The sequence below is a fragment of the Rhagoletis zephyria genome, unplaced genomic scaffold, assembly GCF_001687245.7.
Source record: "Rhagoletis zephyria isolate East Lansing unplaced genomic scaffold, Rhagoletis_zephyria_1.1 Rzeph_scaffold_01900, whole genome shotgun sequence".
NCBI lineage: Eukaryota > Metazoa > Arthropoda > Insecta > Diptera > Tephritidae > Rhagoletis > Rhagoletis zephyria.
The window spans coordinates 59,373-85,545 of record NW_016158984.1 but is presented as its reverse complement, the minus strand read 5'-3'; the positions used below and the strand labels follow the sequence as shown (position 1 = coordinate 85,545).

Below are 26,173 nucleotides of genomic sequence, written 5' to 3'. Positions count from 1 at the left end.
ATTTTGGCTTAGTGCAAAAATGAGCCACTGATATTTTTGGGTTAAATGCCCATAATTCTTTGTTTACACTTATAATGGACTAAATTTGAATTCCCTATTCAACACCCCACCAATTGTAGTATAAGAAGGTACACACCATATTTCGATTAACCGAAGAAAAAGTTTTTCTATGCGGACTCACTGACTAATTTTTGCACCATACTGTACACATTTAAACACAACAATTGAGAAACTTTCAACCTAATCAACAAACAATTGGGCCGAAAGCACAACCAAACGTCAAAGCTCAAATCCAATGCACAAAGCTCAAACTTATCGGCCCCACACTTTTGGACTTCCTTTCTGGCGCACACTACTTCTGTCGGCAAATTTTAGAAACGTCGCCACAACACTCGTACGATTTCAACGTTCAGTAAACGCGCGATTGCCAACAAGTTCGGTACATAAACGAAAGTGAGCAGTGGAAACCCAAGTGGAAGCAGTGATTAAACTTAGGGAAAAAGAGGTGTAGTGATCGTCATAAACGTGGAACAGGGCAACGGAAACCGAACGTGTAGAAATCGCATATTGTAAAAGAAATTTGCAAAAAAAATTTTATCACAACGAAAAAATCATGTCAGCGTAAGTATGCAGCTATGTATATAGCTGGTTAGTAGTAGTTTTATATGAATATGTATATGTGAGCGACTCACGCCATATACCTAAAAAGATTACATACATACATACATATGCAGCTGCAAATACACACACAAACACACATTTGTACATATGTATGTATGGCGCGCTAGCCGCCTTTTACCATTTCACAATGCGAAAACAAGCAGCATTTAAAAAATCTTTAAACTAAAAATTATAATTTCATATTTGCCATAAAATCACAATTAACCCTTAAAAATGCCCTTATTACACTTTGATGTTCACTAAACTCTAATGCCGATGTTATTTCTATTACAGGAAAGCGGATATTGCATTGATCGGCTTAGCCGTTATGGGTCAAAATCTCATATTGAATATGAACGATAATGGATTTGTTGTTTGCGCCTACAATCGCACCGTGGAGAAGGTGAGTGAGTTGTCTAAATATTGATTTGAAGTAAAAGTATCTACATACATATTAACCTTTCAACATTTGACTTTGCTTTCACATTCGCGCTTGTGTGTAGGTCAACCAATTTTTAGCGAACGAGGCCAAGGGTACTAATGTGATCGGTGCAACATCACTGCAGGATATGGTTAANAGAGCAGTGGAAACCCAAGTGGAAGCGGTGATTAAACTTAGCGAAAAAGAGGTGTAGTGATCGTCATAAACGTCGAACAGGGCAACGGAAACCGAACGTGTAGAAATCGCATATTGTAAAAATTTGCAAAAAAAATTTTATCACAACGAAAAAATCATGTCAGCGTAAGTATACAGCTATGTACGTGTATACATACATAGCTGGTTAGTAGTAGTTTTATATAAATTTGTATATGTGAGCGACTCACGCCATATACCTAAAAAGATTACATACATACATACATATGCAGCTGCAAATACATATACACACAAACACACATTTGTACATATGTATGTATGGCGCGCTAGCCGCCTTTTACCATTTCACAATGCGAAAACAAGCAGCATTTAAAAAAAAACTTTAAGCTAAAAATTATAATTTCATATTTGCCATAAAATCACAATTAACCCTTAAAAATGCCCTTATTACACTTTGATGTTCACTAAACTCTAATGCCGATGTTATATTACAGGAAAGCGGATATTGCATTGATCGGCTTAGCCGTTATGGGTCAAAATCTCATATTGAATATGAACGATAATGGATTTGTTGTTTGCGCCTACAATCGCACCGTGGAGAAGGTGAGTGAGTTGTTTAAATATTTATTTGAAGTAAAAGTATCTATGTACATATTAACCTTTCAACATTTGACTTTGCTTTCACATTCGCGCTTGTGTGTAGGTCAACCAATTTTTGGCGAACGAAGCCAAGGGTACTAATGTGATCGGTGCAACATCACTGCAGGATATGGTTAACAAATTGAAAGTGCCACGCAAAGTCATGCTTTTGGTCAAGGGTAAGTCCAGAACGACAATGTCACTGTCAATGTCGTTCATATACATACGTCTACATACATGCATACATACATACATACACACATTTATGTTCAAGTGAGCAGCTACATACATACATACTTAGCTGATACGAACCGGTAATCGCTTTAGTCAGCTGGAGTAGGAATNCACACACGTCTACATACATGCATACATACATACATACACACATTTATGTTCAAGTGAGCAGCTACATACATACATACTTAGCTGATACGAACCGGTAATCGCTTTAGTCAGCTGGAGTAGGAATGATTATATATATACATACATATGTAAATACAATTAGCATGTATGTATGTACAGAGATAAGTAAATAGAAATACATGCCTATTCCCTGCACTATCGATTTGCTGATTTCGATCGCACGTTACGAAATATGCATATGTATGTACCTTTAAACCGGCAGTTAGTGCAACGTCATGATTGCGACGCGAATTAGAACCACGGTCGTAAGTCGGCAGGGCCAAGTGAGTGTGAGGCGATACATACATATGTACATATGTATCTTGGTAAATACGAGTACACTCGGTCATATCTAAAGGTGTAACAGCTGATGGATTTTTAGAAAAAAAACCACTAAATTTGACTTCATGTTCACTGGTGTCAATAGAACGATTTAGGTTCCAAGAGCTATTACAAGATTTTAAGTATTTCGAGCCATAACCGACAAAAAGATGTAAGCGACATTTTTTCTAAAAATTTTGTTTTTGATGCAGAAATGTCATGGAGCCTCTAGATGCATGTCTGCATCAAAAAAAAAAAAAAAAAATTTTTGCTCGATTTAATTGGACTAAATAATTTTTAATTTCAAATTTCCAATAAAATTTGGTGGTTGGTGATACTTCTTGTGTCGAAGAAATCTTATCAGCTTTAATTGCACACACACTCACATACATATACATACATGCCCTTTTCTCGTGCGTTTCTACAGCCAAACTTAAGTCGCATGCTTTAACTAAGCAGTGCTACCAAATCAATTTCAAAAATATCATTTTAACAAATAAGGTTAAGACCTCAAGGACATTTGCTAATCAGTGAATCTAATGAATCATATCGGGAATAGTGCTATTTTCATTTCAATTGTTTTTTGCTCTTTTAAAATTTTTTTTTCTGAAAGTATCTATTAAAAAGATATATACTTTGCCAATACTGTAGCTCTACTCTTTTCCTTCTTGATTGATACTTACATATGTACATACAGTGAGGAGCAAAAGTGTCAATCAGCACGAGTTTTTTTTTTTTTTACAAATATTAAATATTTTTCAAAATCAGGCTCAATTAAATGAACGATGATCCTTCCACTATAAGTAGGGTATATTCTTATGTAATTTACAAAACGTTCTGTTACGATACATAAGGATTTGTATGGACTGATTTCGAGAAGATTTCTCAAACTCAGATATATTTTAAGGAACTTTTTTAATGAAAACCTATACACAATTTAAACATTGTGTTCAGATTTTAGCGATGTGTAGCTCAAAAAATGTAAAAATTGAGAAACTGCGATTTTCCAAATCTTTGCGGACGTTTGCAATCTATAACAGACATCACATAAATAAAAGTTTCAAAACTTGCCCAATTAAAAAAAAAAATAATCAAATTTGAAAAAAAATTTATATAAATTTCCAAATTTTTAATCAGAATATTTTGAAATTTTCGGGTATGCAGTTTTGTAGCCCATTAAATTTTAGTCTAATAAAGTGCAAGTTTCAACTCGCTAAAAATTACCGTTAGTTTTTTAGAATTTTTTTCATAGTGTTGCGGATTTTTTTCATATAAAAATAGATTTTGATCATGCGTTATGTTAAAGTCCGAATCATTTATTTTATTAACCGATTTCAAAAAAAGGAGGAGATTATCAATTCGAAATTCTTTTTGCATCAGAAAGGTAGTGTCTCAGAGGTGGTCCCATACTAATCTGGTTTAGATCCGATCATTGGATCATGAAAAAATTAACGGTACTCCTAAATTTTTATATGAGATTTGAGGTCGGTTTTGTTTTTTGCTTAACCTTACAAATGGATTCATATGCATTTTAGATTGCAACAAACCATACTATTTGACATGAACCATAAATAAATACCTTCACGAAGTATGATTTTTTACAAGCTTTTATTTAACTTGCTCTGTATGTATGCTTGTTGTTGCTTGTTTGGGGGGGAAAAAACATGAAATAAATTTTTGTCCAACTTTCCAATGACCTAGAGAACTTCACAGTTGTTTCAGAACCCGATGACAATGCAATACGAAAAACGACGCAGGAATTGAAAAATTTTATAAACCCGTCTTTATAGTCGGATTTGGTTCATATTTAGAACGTATATTTAAAACATTTCCAAAAGCCCTTCTAGAAGCTCCTCTATGGGTAGCAAAAGTACAAGGCCTTCAATTTGTGCCACTCCATACAAAAAAGAAAGGATAAGGAATACAGAGTGGAAGGCCTCTTGACTCTCCGAAAAAATTTAATAGTTTTTATTTTTTCTATAAAAAATTGTCGCTATTTTTGAATTTTTATATTTTCGATTATCCCATAGCCCTTTTTTCAGAATAAATATTCTTGATCATAAAAGATTTAAAACGCGCATAAAATGCAGTCTTTATAATACAAGTTAACAATGATCGAAAAAAAATAATAAAAAAATAATGACAATTTTTTAACGAAAAAATATGTAAATATCAAAAGTTAACGATGCTCTTGATTCAAATAATAATTATTTTGCAATGAACTAATAAATAAAAAAATCTTGTTATTTACAATTATTTTCATTACCTGAAGTTTAGTCCAAAAGCATTGAGAAGTGATCTCTCTAAAACTTAAGTGTAGTCGGGATTTCAAGATTCCAATCTTCGTGTCTACAGGAGCTATCATTGCTTGAAATCCTTTGACTGCTGCATTATTTTCTGATAATTGTATTTTGGTACCGACTAACTGATGGTTTTGTAATAGAAAATCAAGGCATTTAGCTCCGAATCCGTAAAAACGATTCATTTTGAACGAAAATTAAGGTAACAATGTCCATATTCTTCTTATCATTGCCCAAGTGTTGCGAGAGCTTGTTGTTGATCGCTGTAGCGAGTTTATTGATGGCCAGTGTTTATATCTCGTTGCTCAGGGGTGCTTGAAGAGGTTGAACTTCAATAGGGTATGTGATAGCACCCCCATTTTTTCATACGTGGCTTTCGAGGCCTTGGCTTTAAATACTACCGATGACTGCTTGCTTCGCGCTGATGGTGATCTGTAATGTCTACAATCACTACTGTGTGCTTGACCTTCAATCATATTGAGGCCAATCGTAATTTTCATGCTGAGCCAAAGCGGGGCGTAGCTTAGTTGCAATTGAAGACAGTAGGGCTTCGATTGTCTTAGTCCCTAGGGAAAGCATGGTGGTCAGTCTATATTCTCACCTAGTTCTGCGCTTTCCCCCGGTTCAATGATGGCAATCAATCCCGCCGGCTTTCAAATCTCATCAGCATAAACGAGTGCACTTTTTTACATCTTACACAATTTTCACATGAATCTAACATTCTTATTTTGCCATCTCATTTCTAACAGCTGGCAGTGCGGTGGACGACTTCATCAAACAATTGGTACCACTACTTTCGCCCGGCGATGTTATCATAGACGGTGGTAACTCCGAGTACCAAGATACCGCCCGTCGTTGCGACGAACTGCGTGCTCATAAACTATTATACGTTGGTTCTGGTGTGAGTGGTGGCGAGGAAGGTGCACGTCATGGTCCATCCCTCATGCCCGGTGGCCATCCAGAAGCTTGGCCACTCATACAACCAATTTTCCAGGCCATTTGCGCAAAGGCAGACAAAGAGCCATGCTGCGAGTGGGTAGGCGAAGGTGGCGCTGGACACTTTGTGAAAATGGTACATAATGGCATTGAATACGGTGATATGCAATTGATTTGCGAAGCCTACCAAATCACGAAAGCACTTGGCCTCTCCCAATCGCAAATGGCTGCTGAGTTCGAAAAATGGAATAGTGAAGAGTTGGACTCATTCCTCATTGAAATAACCCGTGACATTCTCAATTACAAAGACGATAAAGGCTATCTGCTGGAACGCATTCGTGATACGGCTGGTCAGAAGGGCACAGGAAAATGGACAGCCATAGCTGCGCTGCAATATGGTGTACCTGTAACGCTAATCGGCGAGGCGGTGTTCTCTCGTTGTCTCTCCGCCCTCAAGGAGGAACGTGTGGCGGCCAGCAAGCAATTGAAAGGCCCCGGTGTAAAAGCGCAGGTGGATGATCTGCCAAAATTCTTGAATCATATCAAGCATGCGCTGTATTGCTCAAAAATTGTATCGTATGCACAAGGTTTCATGTTGATGCGCGAAGCTGCCAAAGAGAACAACTGGAACTTGAACTATGGCGGTATTGCGTTGATGTGGCGTGGCGGTTGTATCATTCGCAGGTGAGAACATCAATCAGAGCGTATGCTATCATTTATCTTTGTATGTATAACGCTCAATACTCTCAACTTAAATTTTTAGTGTCTTCTTGGGTAACATCAAGGACGCATACACCCGCAATCCACAGCTTTCGAATTTGTTGTTGGATGACTTTTTCAAGAAAGCTATTGAAGTAGGACAAAACTCGTGGCGTCAAGTTGTAGCCAATGCTTTCCTATGGGGCATTCCCGTACCAGCTCTATCGACTGCGCTCTCCTTCTACGATGGTTACCGCACTGAGAAGCTGCCCGCGAATTTACTGCAAGCGCAACGTGATTACTTCGGTGCACACACGTACGAGTTGCTGGGCGCAGAGGGTAAATTCGTGCACACTAATTGGACCGGCACCGGCGGCAATGTGTCAGCAAGTACATACCAGGCGTAAATGGCATAAATTAGCTACTATTCCTGATGACATTCCACGGCTTATTCTTAGTAACTAATTAGAAATTAATTTTGCATAAATATGTACATATATAAGTACTTGAAATACAAATAACATACATAATAATGGTGTAAATAAAAGTAATGCAATTTGGATTTAAAGCGAAATATACTTAACTTTTTACGGTGTTTTTATTTTATTCTTTTAATTCCATAATTTTAACCTACTAACCTAAATGCACCAGCAGCGATAAAAACAAAGTAATTATCATAGTAGCGCATATAACAAGGTGCAACAATTATCAGGCCCACTCCAAATATTTTACTTCGAGCGTCGCAGCGCCTTCTTCGGCTGTTCGATGACCAGTTTTTCAGTTGAGTATAAGTGGCCAATTATTGCCTGCAAGAGATAGTAGTCGATAACGTCAGTTGTACTCGCATTTTAATTTGTAAATTGAGTATTTAATCTCTCACATTTACGTAAATAGATTTTTTTTTGTATAAATATTCATATATGTACTTATGTACATATTTATGGAATGATTTTTGAGTTCATATGTTTGTTCAGTTATGACATGCTCATGCTCATGGTGAAATTATTTTTCTTATTTTCTTGGGACATGGTAAACTTTCAGTAAGAAATTCGTTTGGATTTTGTCTCCTTTTTGGAATTGGAAACCGTAGTACGTTTCGGTAAGAAATCGACTAAATTCTCGATCGAAATTAAATTATTTATAAAATCCACTATTAAATCGATATTCAGTTAACAAAGTTTAAACCATCATGCCCCCATATTTAAACTCTTGCCTAATTAAATTTGTTTTGTGGAACGAATTTCAAATTTGTATAGAAATATGTATATTAAATTGTAGAATTAGAGATAGTTAACTACTATAGGACTCTGAATATAAATGCATGGTTAAACTCTTGTTGGTGGTTAAGTTAGCAATGGTTTAACTAAGCTCTGTGGATTCGGCCCTAAGCGGAAGAATTTTCCTGTTTGTCGCTTCTCACAATACAGTGGAAATAGAAATTTAAGAGGCAAAATATTCAAATTCTCCTTATTACTAGGAATATAGTGCTATGTTTACATGAAGTAAGTCCACACAACATAACAAAATATTAAATAATATTTTTATTCTCTCCTGTAAAATGCTGATGATCTTACATAAAAGTGAGCTTATTGTTTTTGTAGCAGCACGTAGTCCTTAAATCTTTTGACATTTGAAAGTCTGCCGAGTAATGGCTCTCGAACGGGTTCGCCAGGGTCAACCTGGCAATGTTGAACCAACCATTTTGAGATCAAGGTAATTTTGGTTGCTATTAGATATTTCGGCCTCGCTTTTTTCTATATATTCAAAGTCTTCATTTATAGCTATTGGTAACAAATGACTACAACCAAAATGGTGCACAATTTCTCACCTGCCGCCGTATAAGTTCCAAACTTTGTCTTGCCTCTGCAAGTTTTTCATCGATGACCGCGAAATCACTTATGCCTTTATTTTCTCGGAATGTGTCTCGTACCTTGCGTCCAGCAAACAACCTAAAATATATAAACAACAAGTATTGAAATGTATGTATTTAGCTTCCGTAACAAACCCATTTATAATTTGGTTATGAAAACCATGCAAACCTGAAATTGTAGGCAGGAATTTTTTCTGCTTCCCGTAGAAGTTGGCGGTAAATCGCTATAACTTGCCGTCTCGTTGCCATTTTCGTAGCTTTATTTCGCGTTAAACCTTTAATTTGCCGGCTGATATTGCGGCAAAATTATGAAATTAAAATAAATAGTCTCAATTGGCGCAAACGCACTGGAATGGCAAAATCAGCCGTTTCTGGTGAAGTATTTGGCGAAGTGAACTGTCAAAAACATATGTTGGAAAATGTCAGCTGGTCATATGTGCATCTATTACAATACACTAAAAATGATGCTAGTACACAAGGTCTGTTTGAGGGCAAACAGTTGGTACAAACTTAATAAGGAATGCAACTTAAAAATTTTTATAATGAAACTAAAAGAATAACAAGTTTGAAGTCAACAATATATAATAAAAAAAAAAAAACTTAAATAGTTAATACAATTAAAAGTGTATATAAAACAAAAAAGTATTAAGTTAAATGAAATGCGATCAGACTAAATAAAATATACTTTAATAAAAAAGAAATTGAATTAAAGCGAAAATGGGGATACCACTCTAACTTGCCGATGTGAGATCCTAAATCTACCTACATATAACGAATCCAAAAATGGATATTTATATTAATTTAACATAAAATATGCAGACGTTTTTTTACATTTCCTACATAAATTATATATTTATTTTAATTTTGTTAAAGCCTTTATTTTGTTAAGGCACTCAATAACAGGAGTAGGTTTATATATAATGCAATGTGGCAAATAACTGCCATCCGTAGAAATAGTCCATTTTATTTCATTCAGTAAAATTAAAATAATAAAAAAGGCCCATTTAAATAAAATTCCACTACTTTTTTTTTAGCTCAACGACCTCTATTTTTTAAATGTTCCAAATTATTTTATCTCAAATTATTATAATCAGGCATCATTGCGCCCACTTCCGCCAATCTACTACAATATACCGTAATATGTATTACAAAACTCCACCATGTATGTGGCTTCGTAGTATGTTCGCAGTTTTTCTCCGATTACTTGTTGTGTAGGATCGTTGTGCTAATTGAATAAAATTGATTTTTTCTCTAAACCTTTTTGCTTAAAATGTGGCAAAATATTTGCATTGATAGAGTGAAAATATGTTTAACATCCTCAGTGCATAGTGTATAAGTAACGTGTAAAAGAAAGGTTTACCAAAAATGAATAGTTTACTAAGTGAACAGATGGAAGAAAAATTCGATAAGGATTTCAGTCTACGTGAAAAATCCACTGCAGACAACAAAGACAACTGTGTTTGTGCAGTTTCAGTTGTGGAGGNCCAGTCTACGTGAAAAATCATGCACTGCAGACAACAAAGACAACTGTGTTTGTGCAGTTTCAGTTGTGGAGGTGGCAAATAAGCGCACAGACGTGGGGGATGTTTACGGGGACGAAGGTCAACAACTTGACGAGGAGGAAACGATTTTTCGCCAGCGTCATTGCAACAGTCAATGTAGCGTAAGCAATGCAACTGAAACATCGATGGAGGCGCGAACACCCACCACCTCCCGAAATTCAACACCCTCACCGACAGCTGCACAATCAACCCCTTACACACATAAGCCAATAGCATATGAGTGTATAGTAAATCAACTAGAAGTGGAGGAAGAGGAAGATGAAACAGAAGCAGAAGCAGACGTTAAAAACCGCACAGTAAAATTAATGCGAACTAATCTACAAAATACAGAGCACCATCTGTTTGAGCAATGTAAAGAAACTATTTCAATTTTTGGCGATGATACATTGCTGGCTACGGAGCATTTTGATCAGACATCACCCCATCCGCTTAGCGAACGTTGGTCACCTTTAGGCGCGAATTATGACGATGCAATAAGCCCTACATCGGAACTATTAAGTCCCGAATCTGAATTAGAACTTTTAAGTTCTGATAGTCAGGATAAGCAGGATTTGTTGCGCAATGATCACGATAGTGAATTGGGACGTTTAAGGAGCATGGAGGAAGAACAAGAATTATTAACATCTTCTTTGATGGCATTGACTTCGCATTTTGCTCATGTTCAATTGAGGGTGCGACAAATAGTGGAGGCACCATCACACGAGCGTGATCAATTACTGAAGGATTTGGAGGAGTTTGCTTTTCGCGGCATACCGGAAGTAAGTTTTAGGATTTATGTAATTGAAAGTGAAGTGCGCCCCGTTAGAATTAAGTTTTAGTTTTATAAATATGTACGTATGTACATATGTCTTTATCAGTGTTGCTGTATATGTTTCAAAAAATTATATAAAATTCCAAAAAAAAAAAATGTATTTTCAAACAAACGGGAAATTTTTCCTTAATATCTGTCCAAATATGAAAAAACCAAAAATGATGGGGGTAGAGGGTATTTTTATGTTTCTAAAAGTGAAGACTCCACCTTGAGTTATTAAGTAATTTTTTGTTAAAATTAAGAATTCACCATACAGTTTTCATCGATAATATCTAAGGCTTGCAAATGAACACAGATGTTGGTGCTGCCAGATGTCAAAATAATACAAAAAAGGTCGCCCGATTTTTTATTTCAAATTTTCACTTCATATTAAAATACTTCTTTTTTAGAATAAGACATTGTATGGATTGAATACAAGTTACTTTAAGAACACCATTTATACGTACTTCCGCTGAACTAAATATTTACATACATATGTTTTATATTTTAATTTTTCAATCTGAGTTTCGCCAAACATTTAACTTTCACTTTGTCATCTGTGTTGACCTTTGCTACATATGTAAATATAATGTGATATATTTTATTTTTATTTTTGTCTTAAGTATTGTATTTTATTTGTATTTGTATTTTTAATCTCTGTTTTGTACTAGTATAAAAGATCTATGATCTTATTGTACTAATGCCCTTTTCTTAATAAATGAAAATGAAATGAAATTTGTTCTCCTTGAGAGAAACATGAAGGAAATAGTAATTCGCGAGAGTTAGGGGATAACTGCTTAAAACGTCAAAAAATGTCGACGCATTTCGGCCGCTTTATTAACAATCCAGAGGCGGAGGTTAAGTTTAGGTCTTATCTATGAACATTTTCACCTTCATAAATGCACTTAATACATATACACTCCCCACTACTCATTCAGCGAAGTACTATTTCTCCACAACTTCTAGCTTCTTTAGACTACTATATTTCATATTTTGTTAATAAAAGAACAAAGAACATGGAAAACGTTATGTATTTCCACAACACTCTTCCAGAACCTTGACTTTGCATAGCTTACAACCAGAGGAGGCAACTGATTTTTGTCTTTGACCACAACCGCCAAACCACCAATTCCCAATTTGAATAAATATTTGTATGTGTATCGGTTTATCCCGATCTCCCATCCGACTCCAGACCAAGCCCTGATTCCGTCTAGAGCTTGGCTAGATTTCTGTAACTGAGATTTTCTGGATAGTTCCAAAACATTAGGGACTGTATGGGAATTTTGATTAGTAATTGGACAATTGGCTGTTTGGAGCGAGCGTTACCTTTGTTTCTAACCCCTCTATAGTTACATTTATAGTGAGTCCGCCACCACCTACTGCGACTCTCGATCTGCCGTGATAGGAGCCCAATCTCTACCTATTGCCGACAATGAGCTTCAGCTGCCCAGTTACGGTTGGGATACTATAGCCGTCTGAAATTCTACCCATTCAGCCTCTACTCTGACATACCAAATTAGTGTCCTCCACGACACCAATCAACACTTCAGATACCAACTCAAGCCTACTCAGCTAATACCCCTCTCCCTCTGGTCTAACCCCTTAGAAACGGCACGTTTCCTGGGTTTACCGTTATTTGAGCTTTACGACAACGATTGATGGCCAAACCGACCAACAACCAAGGTTTGACCCCTGGCCAACGCAATATTCCAAAAAATGGTAAGAAACGGTTTTTTTCTTAACAGCGGTCGCCCTTCGGCAGGCATCCGAGTGCATTTGAAATAGCTTCTAATAAAATGCATTTGTCGTGCGAAGGCGACGTAAAATTGTAGGTCCCTCCATTTGTGTAACAACATCCATACGCACACCACGAATTGGAGGAAAAGCTCGGCCAAACACTCATAACTACAGACTTTAGATTACAATCTAATTTAAATCATTTTTAATGAAGTTCATCTATTTCATTTAATACTGAAAATTTAATTAGAATAGGAACTTTTTCAACGTGTACATAATATTAAAAGCGTCTCTTGTTTCTTTTGTACTTTCAGCCTATAGTACTCGGCTCAGCAGGCAATACGAATGACGACTCATCCCTTTCACAGCCCGATGATGAAGCAGTACGTCAACGACAATTCGAATTAATCGAACATCTCAAAACACAACTTAGTGAATTGGAAAAACTTGCATATGAATCAGGTGCACCCGTCTTGCCACAACACATATTGCTGGAGAAGCAGAAAATTATCATTGATGAGCTTAAGAACAAATTGAATTTGCAAGTTGATGAGCGCGATTTACCCGAACTTAGTTCCGAAGAGTTGAAAAACCATGTTGATACTGCTATCGGTGAATTTGTAGGTCCGCTCCGGATGAAAGAACAATTGGTGGCACAGTTGAAAACACAAATAACTGATCTTGAACGTTTCATAGCGTTTTTGCAATGCGACACCGAAGATTCGAAAATGAAGACGCTCAACGGTAGTGAGAAACTAAATGAAGCCTACAATAGCTATGCTGCCAAGAAGAAAGGTGAAAAGATTCGTAAAAAGCATGCGTCGTTACAGCAGGATGCAACAGAAGACACTCTAAATTCATTGAATCCAAATACAAGTCGAAATGCAGCACAACTAAGTAATGACGAGTCTTTGAATAGCAAAGCGCATAGTTTGTTGGATAAAGCTTCACTGCTGATGCAAATGTTCGCCACTACACATTTTGGAGCGAAAGCTGATCGATTCCAAAAGAATACGCTGAAGAAGACTTCAAAAGGCAATCACTGGGGGTAAGTGTGAGTGGAAAATATGTCGAACACTTGACGTTGACTTTTTTTTTAAGCGAAACGATATATACAAAGGTTCTGTATGTACATTAGGGTGACCCAAAAATAAGTAAAATCGGAATTTTAATGCTACTTACCACCCCCTAAAAAATATGAGCTCAAAGCGTTCAAAGTTTTCCATGTATTTTATTTGAAAAAAAATGCATAGAATTGGTATAGGATTCTTAAAAATCAATATTTTTCGATCGAAAATGAGGTGGCTCAGACTGGAGGACAGAATAGAGGTTTTACCTGAAAGGAATATCAGAATGTTGAACTTTCCTGTATGGTCTCGGCTCGGCAATACATAAAAAGGCTGAGGCTCCCGGAGATTAAATTTATGCTATCAATTACATTCTGAAGGTCTTATTCTAGTAAATTATAAAATTTGTCTCATCATTTAAGAATTGAGAGGGGAGGGGAGACGCTTATGGAAGGACTTAGTCAACTCACATCTCCAGATTTTCGCGAAGCGCCCGCTGAGCTGCCTCCATCTTCTTTTCTCATATCATCGACTGGTACTACATTCGAAAGCATTCAATTTCCTGCATTTTTTTATCTCAGGTCAAAGGTCCATCGACCTTTGATCCATGCGTGGATAAATTCACTGTCCCCCTGATTAAACATATTGAAGAACGTCTAAATTTCCCCTCTTACAGCACATCTTAAAAGAGTGTCCTGTACTGACGCACAAACGTAAAAGACACCTGCGTGAACATCTAATAACCGAGGGCGAAGTAAAATTCATAGATTAGGGTTCCATACTAAAGTAGAGCTTAAGGTCGCAATGTTTTATCCCCAACATTCATAATAATAATAATAATAAACTTCCCTTGAAGGAATATGAGTCGTGGAGGATCAAGCGGGAATCAGTATCGGTATGCGATGATCGGTTAAGGCTCAGATAAACTCAAAGCTTTTTAAAATTCCGTAGGGCTCATAGTTAGAAATGAACTTATAGCCAACGCCTTGTTGTCTAGTTGCACAGTGGAAGGCGCAGCTTTCCCGGCTATGTATATCGACTGAACAAGGTTTATCATTACGTTAAGAGTTAGACTAGACGTGGTCGGGAGTATCCAGCTGATTAATATTACGGCAGCTCCATCTTCTAAACTAAAGTGTCCATTTCCAAAAATATCAACAAGGAGAAGCTAGTTACTGTTTGTCCTTGTAAGGACAGATTTAAGAATAGTTACAGCTTTCATGGTTTAACCCTCTTAAGATTTGCTTTATTAATAGGTCTTTTGATCGAGGTAACTAGGTGATCGAAGTAATCGAATCTAAAAGTGCGTACATTTACGTGGCCACCTCATACCCATGGTGAGGTGAAATAGTCTTCGACTTTGCACGTATAGGTGGAGAAAAAATCATTAATTTCAAATCTGCTCAGCTCTTGTTTTGTGGACGGCTGTACTACACATCATGCGGATAATCTAGAGTGAACTTTTTTTTTAAAGGCATACCGTTTCTTCTCGATTTGATTTCTCACAATAATTTAATTAATTCTCTTGCAGCGATTTACGAGCCCAGCTAGAAGTTGATATACAGGAGGTCGCATCATTAGCAGCAACACTTAGTTTCGATCGTGAAAAGTTGGCCAATATGAAGCGAGCATTGAAAAACTCGAATCGTAATGCCAATGCAACTCTGGCCCTAAGCGCACATAATGGCACTGTAACAATACCACCGCGCGCGCGTACCAAACCTACAGCGTCAAATCGTAAGGAACTTAAGGCATATACCGTCTCCTCCGATTCCGATGAAGACACCTATGACTGTTACGCTTGGGAACGAAACCATAGTCGCAAAACACATGGCACGCGCTACAATGGTGGCGACTCAATAGCAACGATAAGCAAAGAATTAACGACAGCGGTGCGCAAGAATTTCGCTATGACATTATTACGTCTAATACAACATGGACTGCGTGTGGAAACCGAATCGGCTACTTCTAGTCTAATTGTACCATTTATGCGCTGCCTCAATCCGTCCCCGGTTTTTGCTGCCGAGCAGGGCTATCGCACAAGGGATGCAACCAGAACTTCGTCCTTTGTTTCTTCGGCGGCTTTCTCCTCCACCTACAATGCCAATTATACGGGCAACGATTGCGATGACGAAGGCCCAAGTGGGTTCTTTGGTGTGGGCGGTAGTCGCCCAATGCACGCTTGGGAACTCATTTTGGAGTATTACTACTTGAAGAATGGCGATGACTTCAATAATACGCCAGCGCGCAAACTTTCACAAAGTTTCAATCTGGATATAGTTGATGCACAAACGATTACAGCGAAGCAGAGTTTCCTTAGCGCCGTGGGTATGATAATAGCCATGCATCGGCCCTACAAACGTAGCTACAATGCACATTTTAAGGCTTTCGTCTGTGCGGCTTTAAAGTGAGTAGAGCAGATTGATTTGCGTGATGATACATATCTTTCACTTCAACGATTCCTTATACTTACAGCTGCCATCAGCTAGTTGAATGGCTGAATTTGATATTCAGCTGCAGCGATTTGGTCGACACATATTACACCGCCAACAGCTATGTTGCGCGCACTGGTTTTCGTGATTCGCTGCGCTCAATCGATTCACTCACCAAATACGATTTCGATTTGCCTGTAGATTTGGCAATAAGACATTTTAGAAATCTTTAATTATGAGCTAACGTACGAAATTAAATATGTAAGCACACACACAAAATCCACAAGTCAACTACTTTCATATCCTAACATAAAGTAATATAAAATCCAATGTACTTATATTCTTATGCAAACTAATCGAATTTCTTCCAAATTAGTACGCGCATTTATAATGTGTTTTGCTCAAATATTCGCGCAGTACGAATATTTGTGTATGTCAGTGTGTAATTTATGGTTTGATGTGCTGTATAGAATTCAAAAGGAAACAAACCGACTCTAGTCCATTTTTATTCTAGTCTAATACAAATCTTTATATTGTAAAACGTATGAATGTAACTATTTAATAACCAGATATTGCCTAAGTAGCACTACATACATACATACATACATACCAGTATATGTACTAAGAAACTAAGCTATACATGCTTTTACTTTTAGATATGTATGTATGTACATGTTATGCATACAAACTCACAGGACTATAGCCAATACTAGGTGCGTTCGTTTAAAATCTCCAACAGAAACCAACCAACTGCCAAATTCCGGCGAAATGTCATCTGTTCGCTCACAAGAGAGAAATATCCAAAATAGTAGAAAATTTGCAGAAACTTGCAAGTTAGACGAACAGCTGATATAATTTTTGTTTACATTCAAAAGTGTAAAATTTAAAACGTACGAAAACTCATTACAAAGTGGCATCCTGGCANAGCCAATAAATAACAACATTACGTCGCTTGGCGCGGAATACCTCGTATTTGCCAAATGCAATACCGCGTACGAGGTGGCATAGAAAAAAATGTATTTTGGTCAATGCTTTCCTACGTATTAATAACAAATAATTATAGTAGAAGCTCATATTTAGTAAGTTTGGTTAGCAGTCCGTTCAAACGTTTTGAATTTTCGGACTATCTTCTGCGTGGTATTGCATTTGGCGGATACGAGGTATTGCGCGCCAAGCGACGATTATCTAACACTGTCTGAATATCTGGCTGTAATTAGTTTGCTTGATTTATATTTCTTACTGAGAATAAGTATGCAAAAATTAATTTAAAAAATCATGATACCATAGTGGCTCTGAAAAAAAACTACGTATATCAAGGCAACCGGTGAACATAAGGGTGGTCCAAAGAAAGTAATGTTGGAATTTTAATGCTCTCACGCCCTAGAATTGTTTTATATCGAAAAACTATTTCTTTTTTTTGTTCTTGAAATCAAAAAATATTTATAGGTCGCCCAAAGCGCTCAAAGTTTCCCTTGTATTTTATATGAAAAAAAATCTTAGAGACTATAAAGAATCCTTGAAAATCAATATTTTCAATCGGCAAACTCATTTTCTTCGCAAACGTAAAGTTTTAATTTTTTTTTTATCTTCCGAGATCAATTTTTCCCATTTGCCTTCGAATGCAGCTGAATTGCGGAAAGTCGTTTACGGCTAACGGTCTGCCATTCCGGGTGAAAAACCTTGGAAACTCATGGATTTGATGCTAAACAGATTAAAAGAAATCATAGTCTATTAAGTTTTAACAACTGAAAAGCATTTGGTTTGAGAAAAATATACTTAAATATGTATGTGCATACCGAACATTTCCCGCAAGAGTGTCATAATCCAAAAAAAATTTGTTTTTTAGTTAAGTATGCATAAATGATCTCTAACGTTCTTCTAGGTTGTGTAGAAAATTCATAGTTGTATCGATTGTCATTATTTTTACTAGGGGAGCATATATGAATTTGCCGATTATAAGTTGCATCCGTTACTTTTCCATGTTGTATACTTTTAGGCACCACTGCTTTTCATTTAGAGAATTTTGGCGACGAAAATTTAGCGTAGCCATTGCCAAAGCTCAGTTATAGCCCAGTCATGCATACTTTGGACTGCTCTGCCATTTTTACGTAAAAATCAAAATCCAACAGACTTCTACATGCGAAGGTGCTATGCGTTGGGTAACCGCTTACACGCAAAACTTATTTAACAGATTCCTTATGTGACAACTCTCACGCAACGCCAAGTATGCATAGTTGAGCTTTTAGTCTAGACTTAATTTACGTAACTTAACTTAACTAAGGGCCGGTTGTTCAATGTCTGGTTAACACAAATCGGAGGTAGATGCTCCGGTTAAATACAATGACTGCTTTATCGATTACATGTTATATGCGTAATGTCAAAGCGTCGATAATGATGACGTTGAACAACCGGCACTTAATATTTTGGCCAACCTGTTACATGAGAAACTGTGTTGGCGGTTAGTTAAAATTGTTACTTACTGTAAGAAATTTAAGAACCTGTACATTTTAGATTCTTAAGATACAGCTTTACGTAAATTGAGGGCGGTGAGATAATCAGGCTTGCCTGACTTTCGTTTTTGTATTTCTTAAACATAAATCGCTTGGATGTGGCATTTAAGACGTTGAGCTGTGACGTGTTGTCTAATCATTATCGATTTCTGACGGTAATTAAGTTAAGTTAAGTCTAGACTAACTGAGCTTTCAGAATACCACTTGGATTATGATCAAGCAAATAAATTATAGTTGCAAAAGCAAACTACATTCAATATGGTTTTGTCATGTTGAAAGGGTGGTAATGGGTGTAGTATTTATTTGCTATACCTTTGATTCTAAAATATATAATAAGCAAATAAATTATGCCTACATATCGATGCCTGAGTTGAAGATCGACCTATCTCGGCATCCGGTTCGAAAACGCCCTATCTCAGAAAACTTTTCAAGAACGCCCTACATCAGAATTCGATTGAAAAACGCCATATCTGTATGGCGACTGATGTGTAGTGGCTGGTCTATTAGCCGTGGCTACCAGTATCGTATTTTGTATTGTATATAGCAATTAATATCAGTATACAGAAAAATGCAGACGACATCCGAATTTACTTTTTTGACATGTACATTTCGAAGTAATTGGCAACTTTGCTCCAATGTGTTTAACAATTTATGTAAACAAATAACAAAATCGTCTTAAGCAGCAAATTGCGCTATATATTTACTAGAATCAGTAGCCGATTCAATAGCCAGTTGCCATATGTACATAATGCGAATTTTAGTATATGGTTGCCCATCGGCTATCAGTCGCCATACAAAATAGGGCCATTAAATTGTAGATATAGTATGGCTGAGTTTCTGGAAGCAAGTACATAATTAATTATGACAAAAATGTTCCATCTACATATGTAGTATGTTTATTAATAATTATGAATAGTTTGAAATTTATGTACTTTTTGCCCAATATCCTTGCATATAACATACATAAGTACATAATCCACATAGGAGATTCGCAAAATGTCATAAGCGACGTATTGTTAAACAAATTACTACGTTTTAAAATATTTCTTAATGATTCTCAGCAACAAGAAAATGTATTTAAGCCTTATGAAATATACATATAAGATTACGACAACAGGAATTGTGAATCATCTAAGTATACATATGCATACATTCATTTCTGAATGTTACTTTCCTTGTAAATGCTAGCATTAATTAGTGCTATCACAAGATGTTAAGAGAAGTATTGCCATAACGGCTGTTGCTTTTGCTTTTGAATCTCCTAAATACAAACAACAACAACAAAATTATTATTAAATTAATGTACATACATACATCTATACAAACATACATATATTATACATAGTATAAGTGCATAATTAAATAAAGCAAAGAATAAACTTCGATAACTATTTCAAGTACCACTAATATTGAATATAGTGAGGCTGTACCTCAAAAATGTACCGCTTTTCACGAAATGTTCATGAAAGCGCATTAATTTTTTTTTAGGTTAGTCTAATGCAGTCTCTCTAGTACATAGTACATACATATACATATATGTTACATTTAAAGGACTGTACTCCGAAAATCTACAAATTACAAAACTTATTTTCAAATAACTAATGAAGACTAAAAGAGGTAACTTGTTATGATCTCAAAGGCAACCATCTATTAGGCCAGCGTCTGTACTAGTGAGGCGCGAAAGCAAAAAAAAGGGCAAGCGTGTCACGAAAATTACAATTTCTCTAAAACCAGTAAATTTGTTTACACTTTACTATTTAACACATCTGCAAATACCAACTTTAATGTAGAAAATTAAAAACAAAAAAATGCAAATAATCATAGGTATTAATATTTAACTGAACGTTTTACCTCAGTTGCCGTATGTGGTTAAATAAAAAAATAGCATATAATGACAAATCGCAATACTGCCACATACGTACCTTAGGGTGGATCAAAAATGCATGTGAAAAAGTAAAGTCAGAATTTTTATGNGAATTTTTATGCTCTCACGCGCTAGGATTGTTCTATACAAAAATATACCCCTATTTTTTTATTTTGAAATAAAAAAATATTTAGAATTCGCTCAAAGCGCTCAAAGTTTTCCATGTATTTTATATGGGAAAAAACCAATTCTTGAAATTAATATTTTTTTTTTTATTTTTCAATCGGAAATTTTTGTTTCTCTGAGAGGAGATTCCCAATTATAATATCCAATTATTTATTTAACCAGATTTTAATAGTAACTATATTTTATAGATCCGCCAAAATCCCCAGAAAATGCCAGAAAATGCAATGGGAGATGAATAAAAAATCTCTAGTATTAAAAAAAGGTTAAATAAAGAATTGGGTATTATTATTGGAAGTCTCCTGAAGAGAGCCAGAGTTAACCGATCGAAAAATATTGTTTTTCGAGACTTCCATATCATTTCTAGGAAAAGTTTTTTGTCTCATAAAAAATACATGGAAAACATTTAGCGCTTTGAGCGACGTCTAAATAGTTTTTGATTTCAAAATAAAAAAATAGGTGTACACTTTTCTCGATATACTGTTTTACTGTTTTTGCACCACCCTAATGTGCATATCCATATATTTGCTTGCAACACGATGAACTTGTAAACTCATTATGGCTTGCAAGAAACACCTATGACTTGCATCTCAGCTAATTTGCATCTTCGGCAGACCCAGTTTTGATGGTGGAAAGAGTATAAAGAGAATGCTAGCCGAGAGTTGAAATCAGTTTCATGCTGCAATTCAAATTTTGTACACATCTAAAGTGAGTTGGTGTAAAATGTTTTCAAGCAGACGCAGCATTTTAAAATTTCTATGTCCTTTGGTAAGTGGCAACAATTTTCATTCTTCACAATATATTTACATATGTACAAAATTAAATTTACATTTATTTAATTATGTAGTTTCTTTGCTGCTACATCGCAGCGCGTCCATCTTTTCGTCATAAACGCAGCATCTATGGCTTAGACTCAACTGGTCCTTATTTACCGCCTCCATACGGGCCAGTACCATTTGCTCCATTTGGCTTGGGCTCTCCATTTGCACAACCGCCTTTCGCTTTGCCCTATCATTCGTATGCGCCACCGCCCTATGCCGCACCGAATTCATATCCTTTACCACCATTTTATCCGACGCATCCCTATCAGAATCCAATATTTGCACCCTCATTTCCGTCGCCACTATATCGGCCATCACCAATTTTCCCACCTGTCGTCGCACCTGCAGCACCGGTTGGTCCACCGCCAGCACCTATCATAGTGCCCGCAAAGACAGCTGCAGCATTGAGTATTGCTTCAATAATTCATGCCTTCATTGCCCGGAAATTCTATCCACCTGTGCTGCCAGTGCCCATTCCTAGACCGGTGCCATATCCGGTCGCTGAGAGGGTAAGTAGTATGATGAGGTTTTCGGAGTTGCGGTGCGATCTTCTTCAGTTTTATTAGTTACATTACTTGTTATAATACTAAAAAAATACACTGAGAAAATTGTTTAGTTACGTGAGCTGAATATATAAATATTTCTTTTAGATACCATTTCAACGCATGCTCCTGTAACAATTTTACAACCGATTTCTGAAAAAGGAGCTGTTCACAAAACATTACCTGAAAACATTTGCATTCAAAATATTTCCGACTGTGTTGGAAAACTCAATTTTCGAAAAAATAACGTCTACAACAGAGGCACCATGGCAGCCTACAATAATCCCAATAAGCCAATATCGGCAACTAGTGTTACTTATATTTACAACTTTTCGAGTCTCTTAAACCTTATTTTATTACTCTGTTGTTAAGGATAAAGCCGTTAATGAAAGTGAGTAGAGATTATTACAATAAAACAAAAGGCTTGTCTTAAAAATTGCAAGTGTTGTGGTTTACCTTGTCGTATACTTATCTCCACACATCGCCCTGGTATAACTGTTCCAGACCTCCGGTAAATGAGCTAATCAAACATAAGCTGTTCTTTCCCCAGAAAATTCAACCTGGGTTTCATGAAGGGTTTGACGTCTAGCGGTGTAACAAAGCATTGAAAGCCGAAATGTCTGGGTCTTGAATTTCGGCTCTCGCACTAAAAACCCACCCCGCTGGTTTATTTCTTCCGTGTAACCACCAGTTATTACTCGCGGAGGTAAGCGGTATATTGCCTTTCATGAATATCTGCGGAGCTGTTCGACTTGACACAATTTTCTCAGTGCTTGCCATATGACAAACGACGGGCCAGTTGTTCAACCATAAGTGGCTGGATGGAATGACGCTCCAGGTAAAGCAAAGCATCAAGTACATCGGAATAATACTCGATAGTAAGCTGTAGTGGCGTCTCAATGTGGGGAAGAGTCCGAAGAAGGACTCCGTGGCATTATATGTATGCAAAAAGATGGATCTGGGCTGTACCTGGGGCTTATCGCCTTCTCTTTCTCACTGAATCTTCACGGCGTTATAGGGCCGATACTTATCCATGGGTTATTGGTTTGGTGGGCAGAATAGAGAAGAACACATTTATATTTATTGGCTACAAGGAGGGCGTTGGAGCTACTGAACAGCAATCTAGCAAATAAGCGGGTGAATCTCGATATCGACAATCAGGCTGCGATAAAGGTGCTACTATCTCACAGCATTTCCTCTAGAAGTGGAGCATAGTGCAGAGAAGCTCCGGATTGGCTATAGACTGGTACTGACGTACATCTGTACTGGGTTCCGGGACACAAAGGACTCGTGGACAACGAGGAGGCCGACGGACTGGCCAAAGAGGGAGCTTTGTTGGAAACCATGCTGATAGAAGAGGTGCAGATTTCCGTCCATGAGTTTAAACGGGAACTTGGCCTACCCACGATCCGGAAGGTGCAAAAGGCGTGGAATAAAATGCAAGGCTGCAAGGTATTCAGGATTATGTGCAGAGCGCATGACATGAAGCTGACGAAATCTCTCCTTTGTCTACTGGTATCGCACGCCTTTAAATTGGCTCTGACCAATGATAAGATCTGTAGAAGATGCAGAACGTATAAGGAGACAGTGCAGCATATCCTATGCGAGTGTCTTGCGCTTAGCAGACTGCAGGTTAGTCTACTGGGAGCAGGTTTACTATCCAATCTGGAAGCTGCCGCCATGCCGATGTTCCATGAACGATAGTTCTCAAAATTCTCCTGATACGCAGTGATTAGCTTCAAATGGTCGTAGGGTATCGGTAATGCTATAGACCTTAATAGTCTCAGCGAAGCCCGCGGTGGCCGGTAGCTTACTTAACCTAACCTAAATGGCCTCCCCATCTTTATGCTCTATCGTCCCTTTGGGCGGGTGGCTCACAAACTCAACCGCTTCTGGAAATGGTCAGATGATGGACAGCAAAAAACTGATGCGACTGAAGTGAGCGATTGCGGAAAAACTGTTGTTACGGGCAACCAGTAAGGAGCATTGATCATCACTATGAAAATGTTCGGCGCATGTGCACAAGTCGCAAAACTTAATACATGAAATTGAAAGCAGTTTTCACCGATGCATCTCTACACAGAAGTCTAACATAAAACGTAGGCTCCATTTACCCAGGAAAATACGCTTGTGGTCAGCTGATTAAGTTAGATGGCATTTTGACCAGTTTTGGTTATTTTTCTTTTGTTTATTTAATGTTTATAATTTTTTTATAAAGTCTAGCACATGAGGTTATTAACCAGCAGCATTTCAAACTTTTTAGAAAAATTTAAAAAATTCAATAAACTCTAACAATTACACGCAAAGTTTTTTAACTTTTTATAAAAAATGTTTAATAATTTTTTTTCTGACGGTGCTAACATGTACTTTAAAATTACTATTTACAGGTAGATATAAAAAAATATGTTTATACTTATTTAATTTTGATTGCCCTTAACGCGGGCACATCGCCTGCTTGCCACCATCGATAGGCACTGTAGCACCGGTGATAAGGACGCCTCGTCACTAGCCAAAAAGGCAATGGTATCAGCCACTTCCTTTGCTGTGCCCACACGTCCAAGCGCGTGTGTTTCTTTGGCGCGTCGCATGTAATCCGCATAAGCCTCCTCGGTCATGCCACTGCGTGCATGAATATCGGTGACGACTACACCAGGATTCACAGCATTGACACGCACATTTTTGGCGCCAAATCCAAAGCAATACATCTAGTAAACTGATCAACAGCTGCCTTAGAGGTGCAATAGCTTGAAGTATTCGGGAATGTACGCAAGCCGGCGACGCTTGACACATTCACAATATTGCCTTGTGTCTTGATTAGATGGGGTGCAGCCAGCTTGGTTAGCAGAAAAATGAACGTAAATTGGTATTGAGCAGGGAGTCGAATTGTTCCACACCAATATCCAAAATACTACCGTAAGCTAAAATGCCAGCTTGTTCACCAACACATCTAATTGTCCGAATTTCTTGACTGTTTCATTGATAATGCGTTCGGCATCCACGGTGACGTCGGCAGCGATGAGTAGCAGCTCAGCGTTTTTGTTGGCTGCCTTACAGGCGGCTTCTGTAGTTTTAAGATTCGACAAATTGCGACCGACGAGCGCTACTTTAGCGCCACGTTTGGCAAATGCTTCGGCAGTGGCGGCGCCCAGGCCTGAACTGGCACCTGTTACTATCACGACTTTACTGTTAAAACTCATTGCACCAACTGTAAAGAGAGAGCCAGTTTTCGAAGTATTTATGTCTCTTTGCTGGAGAAAGGGGGTTTTTTGTTATAACATTTCTATGCAAGTGCATTAGGATGGTCCAAAAAAAGCTAAGTCGAAATTTGTATGCTCTCACCCCTGTTTTTTTTATTTCGAAATCAAAAATATTTAGAGGTCACTCAAAGCGCTCAATGTGTTCAATACCGAAAAATATTGATTTTCAAAAATTCTATACCATATCTACGAAAACTTGTTTTTTCCCATATAAAATACATGGAAAACTTTGAGCGACCTCTAAATATTTTTTGATTTCAAAATAAAAAATAGGGGTATATTTCTTTCGGTAAACATTAATTCTAAGGGGTCAGAACATTAAAATTCCGACATTACCTTTTCAAATGCATTTGTGGACCACGCTAATGTGCATTCAGCGGGTGAAAAGATAAGCACAGGTTGGCTGTGACACTCATCGAAATCGTGTATCCTACACTTGTCAGTGCTGGGGTCTAGCGATAGTGATGTTTATCGTATTATTTTGCGTGTGCAATAAGATTAGACACGCTTGTATATACATACATACATACATATATTGAAATTCCAAAATACTCGACACGCGCTTAACAAACACTAAACATGAGTAGATATTAAATAAACATGTCATTGAGGAAATTTTAATGATGAGCAAAAACAGATTTTTCTAAAAAAAAACCGCGAAAAGTATTCGAAGACCTAAAAACCCCCAGCAAAGAAGAGCTTTTCTAGACGCCACGGAGAGATTTTGGAGAGAAAGATGGCTGAACTTCCCAAATGTCAAAAAACAAACTTTAAATAGAGGATTAGGATAGTAAAGAGCTAATATGTAGAAATATTAATTTATTCTTCAGTGTTCGAGATTCATTCCGAGATATAATGATGAAAAATCGTTTTAATTAATTAAAAAACGAAAAAAATACTACTCGATTGTTTGCAAAAAATCGAAAATGAATTGCATATTTTTCTTCCTGGTCTTGGTTCTACGAATTTGTATTAAATTCGTTTTA

At 37.0% G+C, this 26,173-nt stretch overlaps 4 protein-coding genes and 1 pseudogene across 7 annotated transcripts; 3 read left to right on the top strand and 2 right to left on the bottom strand.

The window, feature by feature from the left end:
- Nucleotides 1–248: 248 nt before the first annotated feature.
- Pgd (phosphogluconate dehydrogenase) lies at nt 249–7,132 on the top strand. 3 transcript variants are annotated; one of them, XM_017619566.1, is made up of 6 exons: nt 249–621; nt 955–1,063; nt 1,164–1,232; nt 2,028–2,073; nt 5,667–6,537; nt 6,617–7,132. In XM_017619566.1, exons 1-6 carry the CDS (start codon nt 614–616, stop codon nt 6,957–6,959), a joined length of 1,446 nt encoding a protein of 481 aa, XP_017475055.1. In that variant the 5' UTR covers nt 249–613; the 3' UTR covers nt 6,960–7,132. The 3 variants fall into 3 exon arrangements, with proteins under 3 accessions (XP_017475055.1, XP_017475056.1, XP_017475054.1); XM_017619567.1 differs by lacking the exon at nt 1,164–1,232 and having other exon boundaries at nt 250–621; nt 1,959–2,073; XM_017619565.1 differs by lacking the exons at nt 249–621; nt 955–1,063; nt 1,164–1,232 and adding exons at nt 1,240–1,402; nt 1,750–1,858 and having other exon boundaries at nt 1,959–2,073.
- Nucleotides 7,133–7,136: 4 nt separating this feature from the next.
- Nucleotides 7,137–8,838, bottom strand: bcn92 (LYR motif-containing protein bcn92). Its single transcript, XM_017619568.1, has 3 exons — nt 8,592–8,838; nt 8,381–8,501; nt 7,137–7,358 (listed from the first exon to the last, which is right to left on the bottom strand). The coding sequence occupies exons 1-3, from the start codon at nt 8,669–8,671 to the stop codon at nt 7,281–7,283; spliced, it is 279 nt and encodes a 92-aa protein (XP_017475057.1). The 5' UTR covers nt 8,672–8,838; the 3' UTR covers nt 7,137–7,280.
- Nucleotides 8,839–9,623: 785 nt separating this feature from the next.
- On the top strand, nt 9,624–16,716 carry LOC108365525 (RUN domain-containing protein 1). Of its 2 annotated transcripts, none has more exons than XM_017619569.1 (5): nt 9,624–9,858; nt 9,929–10,742; nt 12,826–13,559; nt 15,110–15,985; nt 16,054–16,716. In XM_017619569.1, the coding sequence occupies exons 1-5, from the start codon at nt 9,788–9,790 to the stop codon at nt 16,241–16,243; spliced, it is 2,685 nt and encodes an 894-aa protein (XP_017475058.1). In that variant the 5' UTR covers nt 9,624–9,787; the 3' UTR covers nt 16,244–16,716. The 2 variants fall into 2 exon arrangements, with proteins under 2 accessions (XP_017475058.1, XP_017475059.1); XM_017619570.1 differs by having other exon boundaries at nt 9,624–9,898; nt 9,978–10,742.
- A 4,555-nt stretch (nt 16,717–21,271) lies between these two features.
- On the top strand, nt 21,272–22,065 carry LOC108365529 (leucine-rich repeat extensin-like protein 5). The gene is made up of 3 exons (XM_017619573.1): nt 21,272–21,335; nt 21,415–21,897; nt 22,039–22,065. Exons 1-3 carry the CDS (start codon nt 21,291–21,293, stop codon nt 22,063–22,065), a joined length of 555 nt encoding a protein of 184 aa, XP_017475062.1. The 5' UTR covers nt 21,272–21,290.
- Nucleotides 22,066–24,363: 2,298 nt separating this feature from the next.
- On the bottom strand, nt 24,364–25,174 carry LOC108365521 (uncharacterized oxidoreductase TM_0325-like; annotated as a pseudogene).
- Between the last annotated feature and the right edge of the window lie 999 nt (nt 25,175–26,173).

Bases quoted from the DNA above. Each gene is read 5' to 3' on its own strand.
- bcn92 (XM_017619568.1), bottom strand. From the start codon at position 8,671: ATGGCAACGAGACGGCAAGTTATAGCGATTTACCGCCAACTTCTACGG. The intron at 8,502-8,591 runs GTTTGCATGGTT...TATATATTTTAG, and splicing joins ATTCCTGCCTACAATTTCAG to GTTGTTTGCTGGACGCAAGG. The intron at 7,359-8,380 runs GTGAGAAATTGT...TATCTCTTGCAG, and splicing joins TGGAACTTATACGGCGGCAG to GCAATAATTGGCCACTTATA.
- LOC108365525 (XM_017619569.1), top strand. From the start codon at position 9,788: ATGAATAGTTTACTAAGTGAACAGATGGAAGAAAAATTCGATAAGGAT. The intron at 9,859-9,928 runs TGCAGACAACAA...TGAAAAATCATG, and splicing joins AGTCTACGTGAAAAATCCAC to CACTGCAGACAACAAAGACA. The intron at 10,743-12,825 runs GTAAGTTTTAGG...TTGTACTTTCAG, and splicing joins CTTTTCGCGGCATACCGGAA to CCTATAGTACTCGGCTCAGC.
- Pgd (XM_017619566.1), top strand. The intron at 2,074-5,666 runs GTAAGTCCAGAA...CATTTCTAACAG, and splicing joins AGTCATGCTTTTGGTCAAGG to CTGGCAGTGCGGTGGACGAC. The intron at 6,538-6,616 runs GTGAGAACATCA...TTAAATTTTTAG, and splicing joins GGCGGTTGTATCATTCGCAG to TGTCTTCTTGGGTAACATCA.
- LOC108365529 (XM_017619573.1), top strand. From the start codon at position 21,291: ATGTTTTCAAGCAGACGCAGCATTTTAAAATTTCTATGTCCTTTG. The intron at 21,336-21,414 runs GTAAGTGGCAAC...TTAATTATGTAG, and splicing joins TAAAATTTCTATGTCCTTTG to TTTCTTTGCTGCTACATCGC. The intron at 21,898-22,038 runs GTAAGTAGTATG...TATTTCTTTTAG, and splicing joins CATATCCGGTCGCTGAGAGG to ATACCATTTCAACGCATGCT.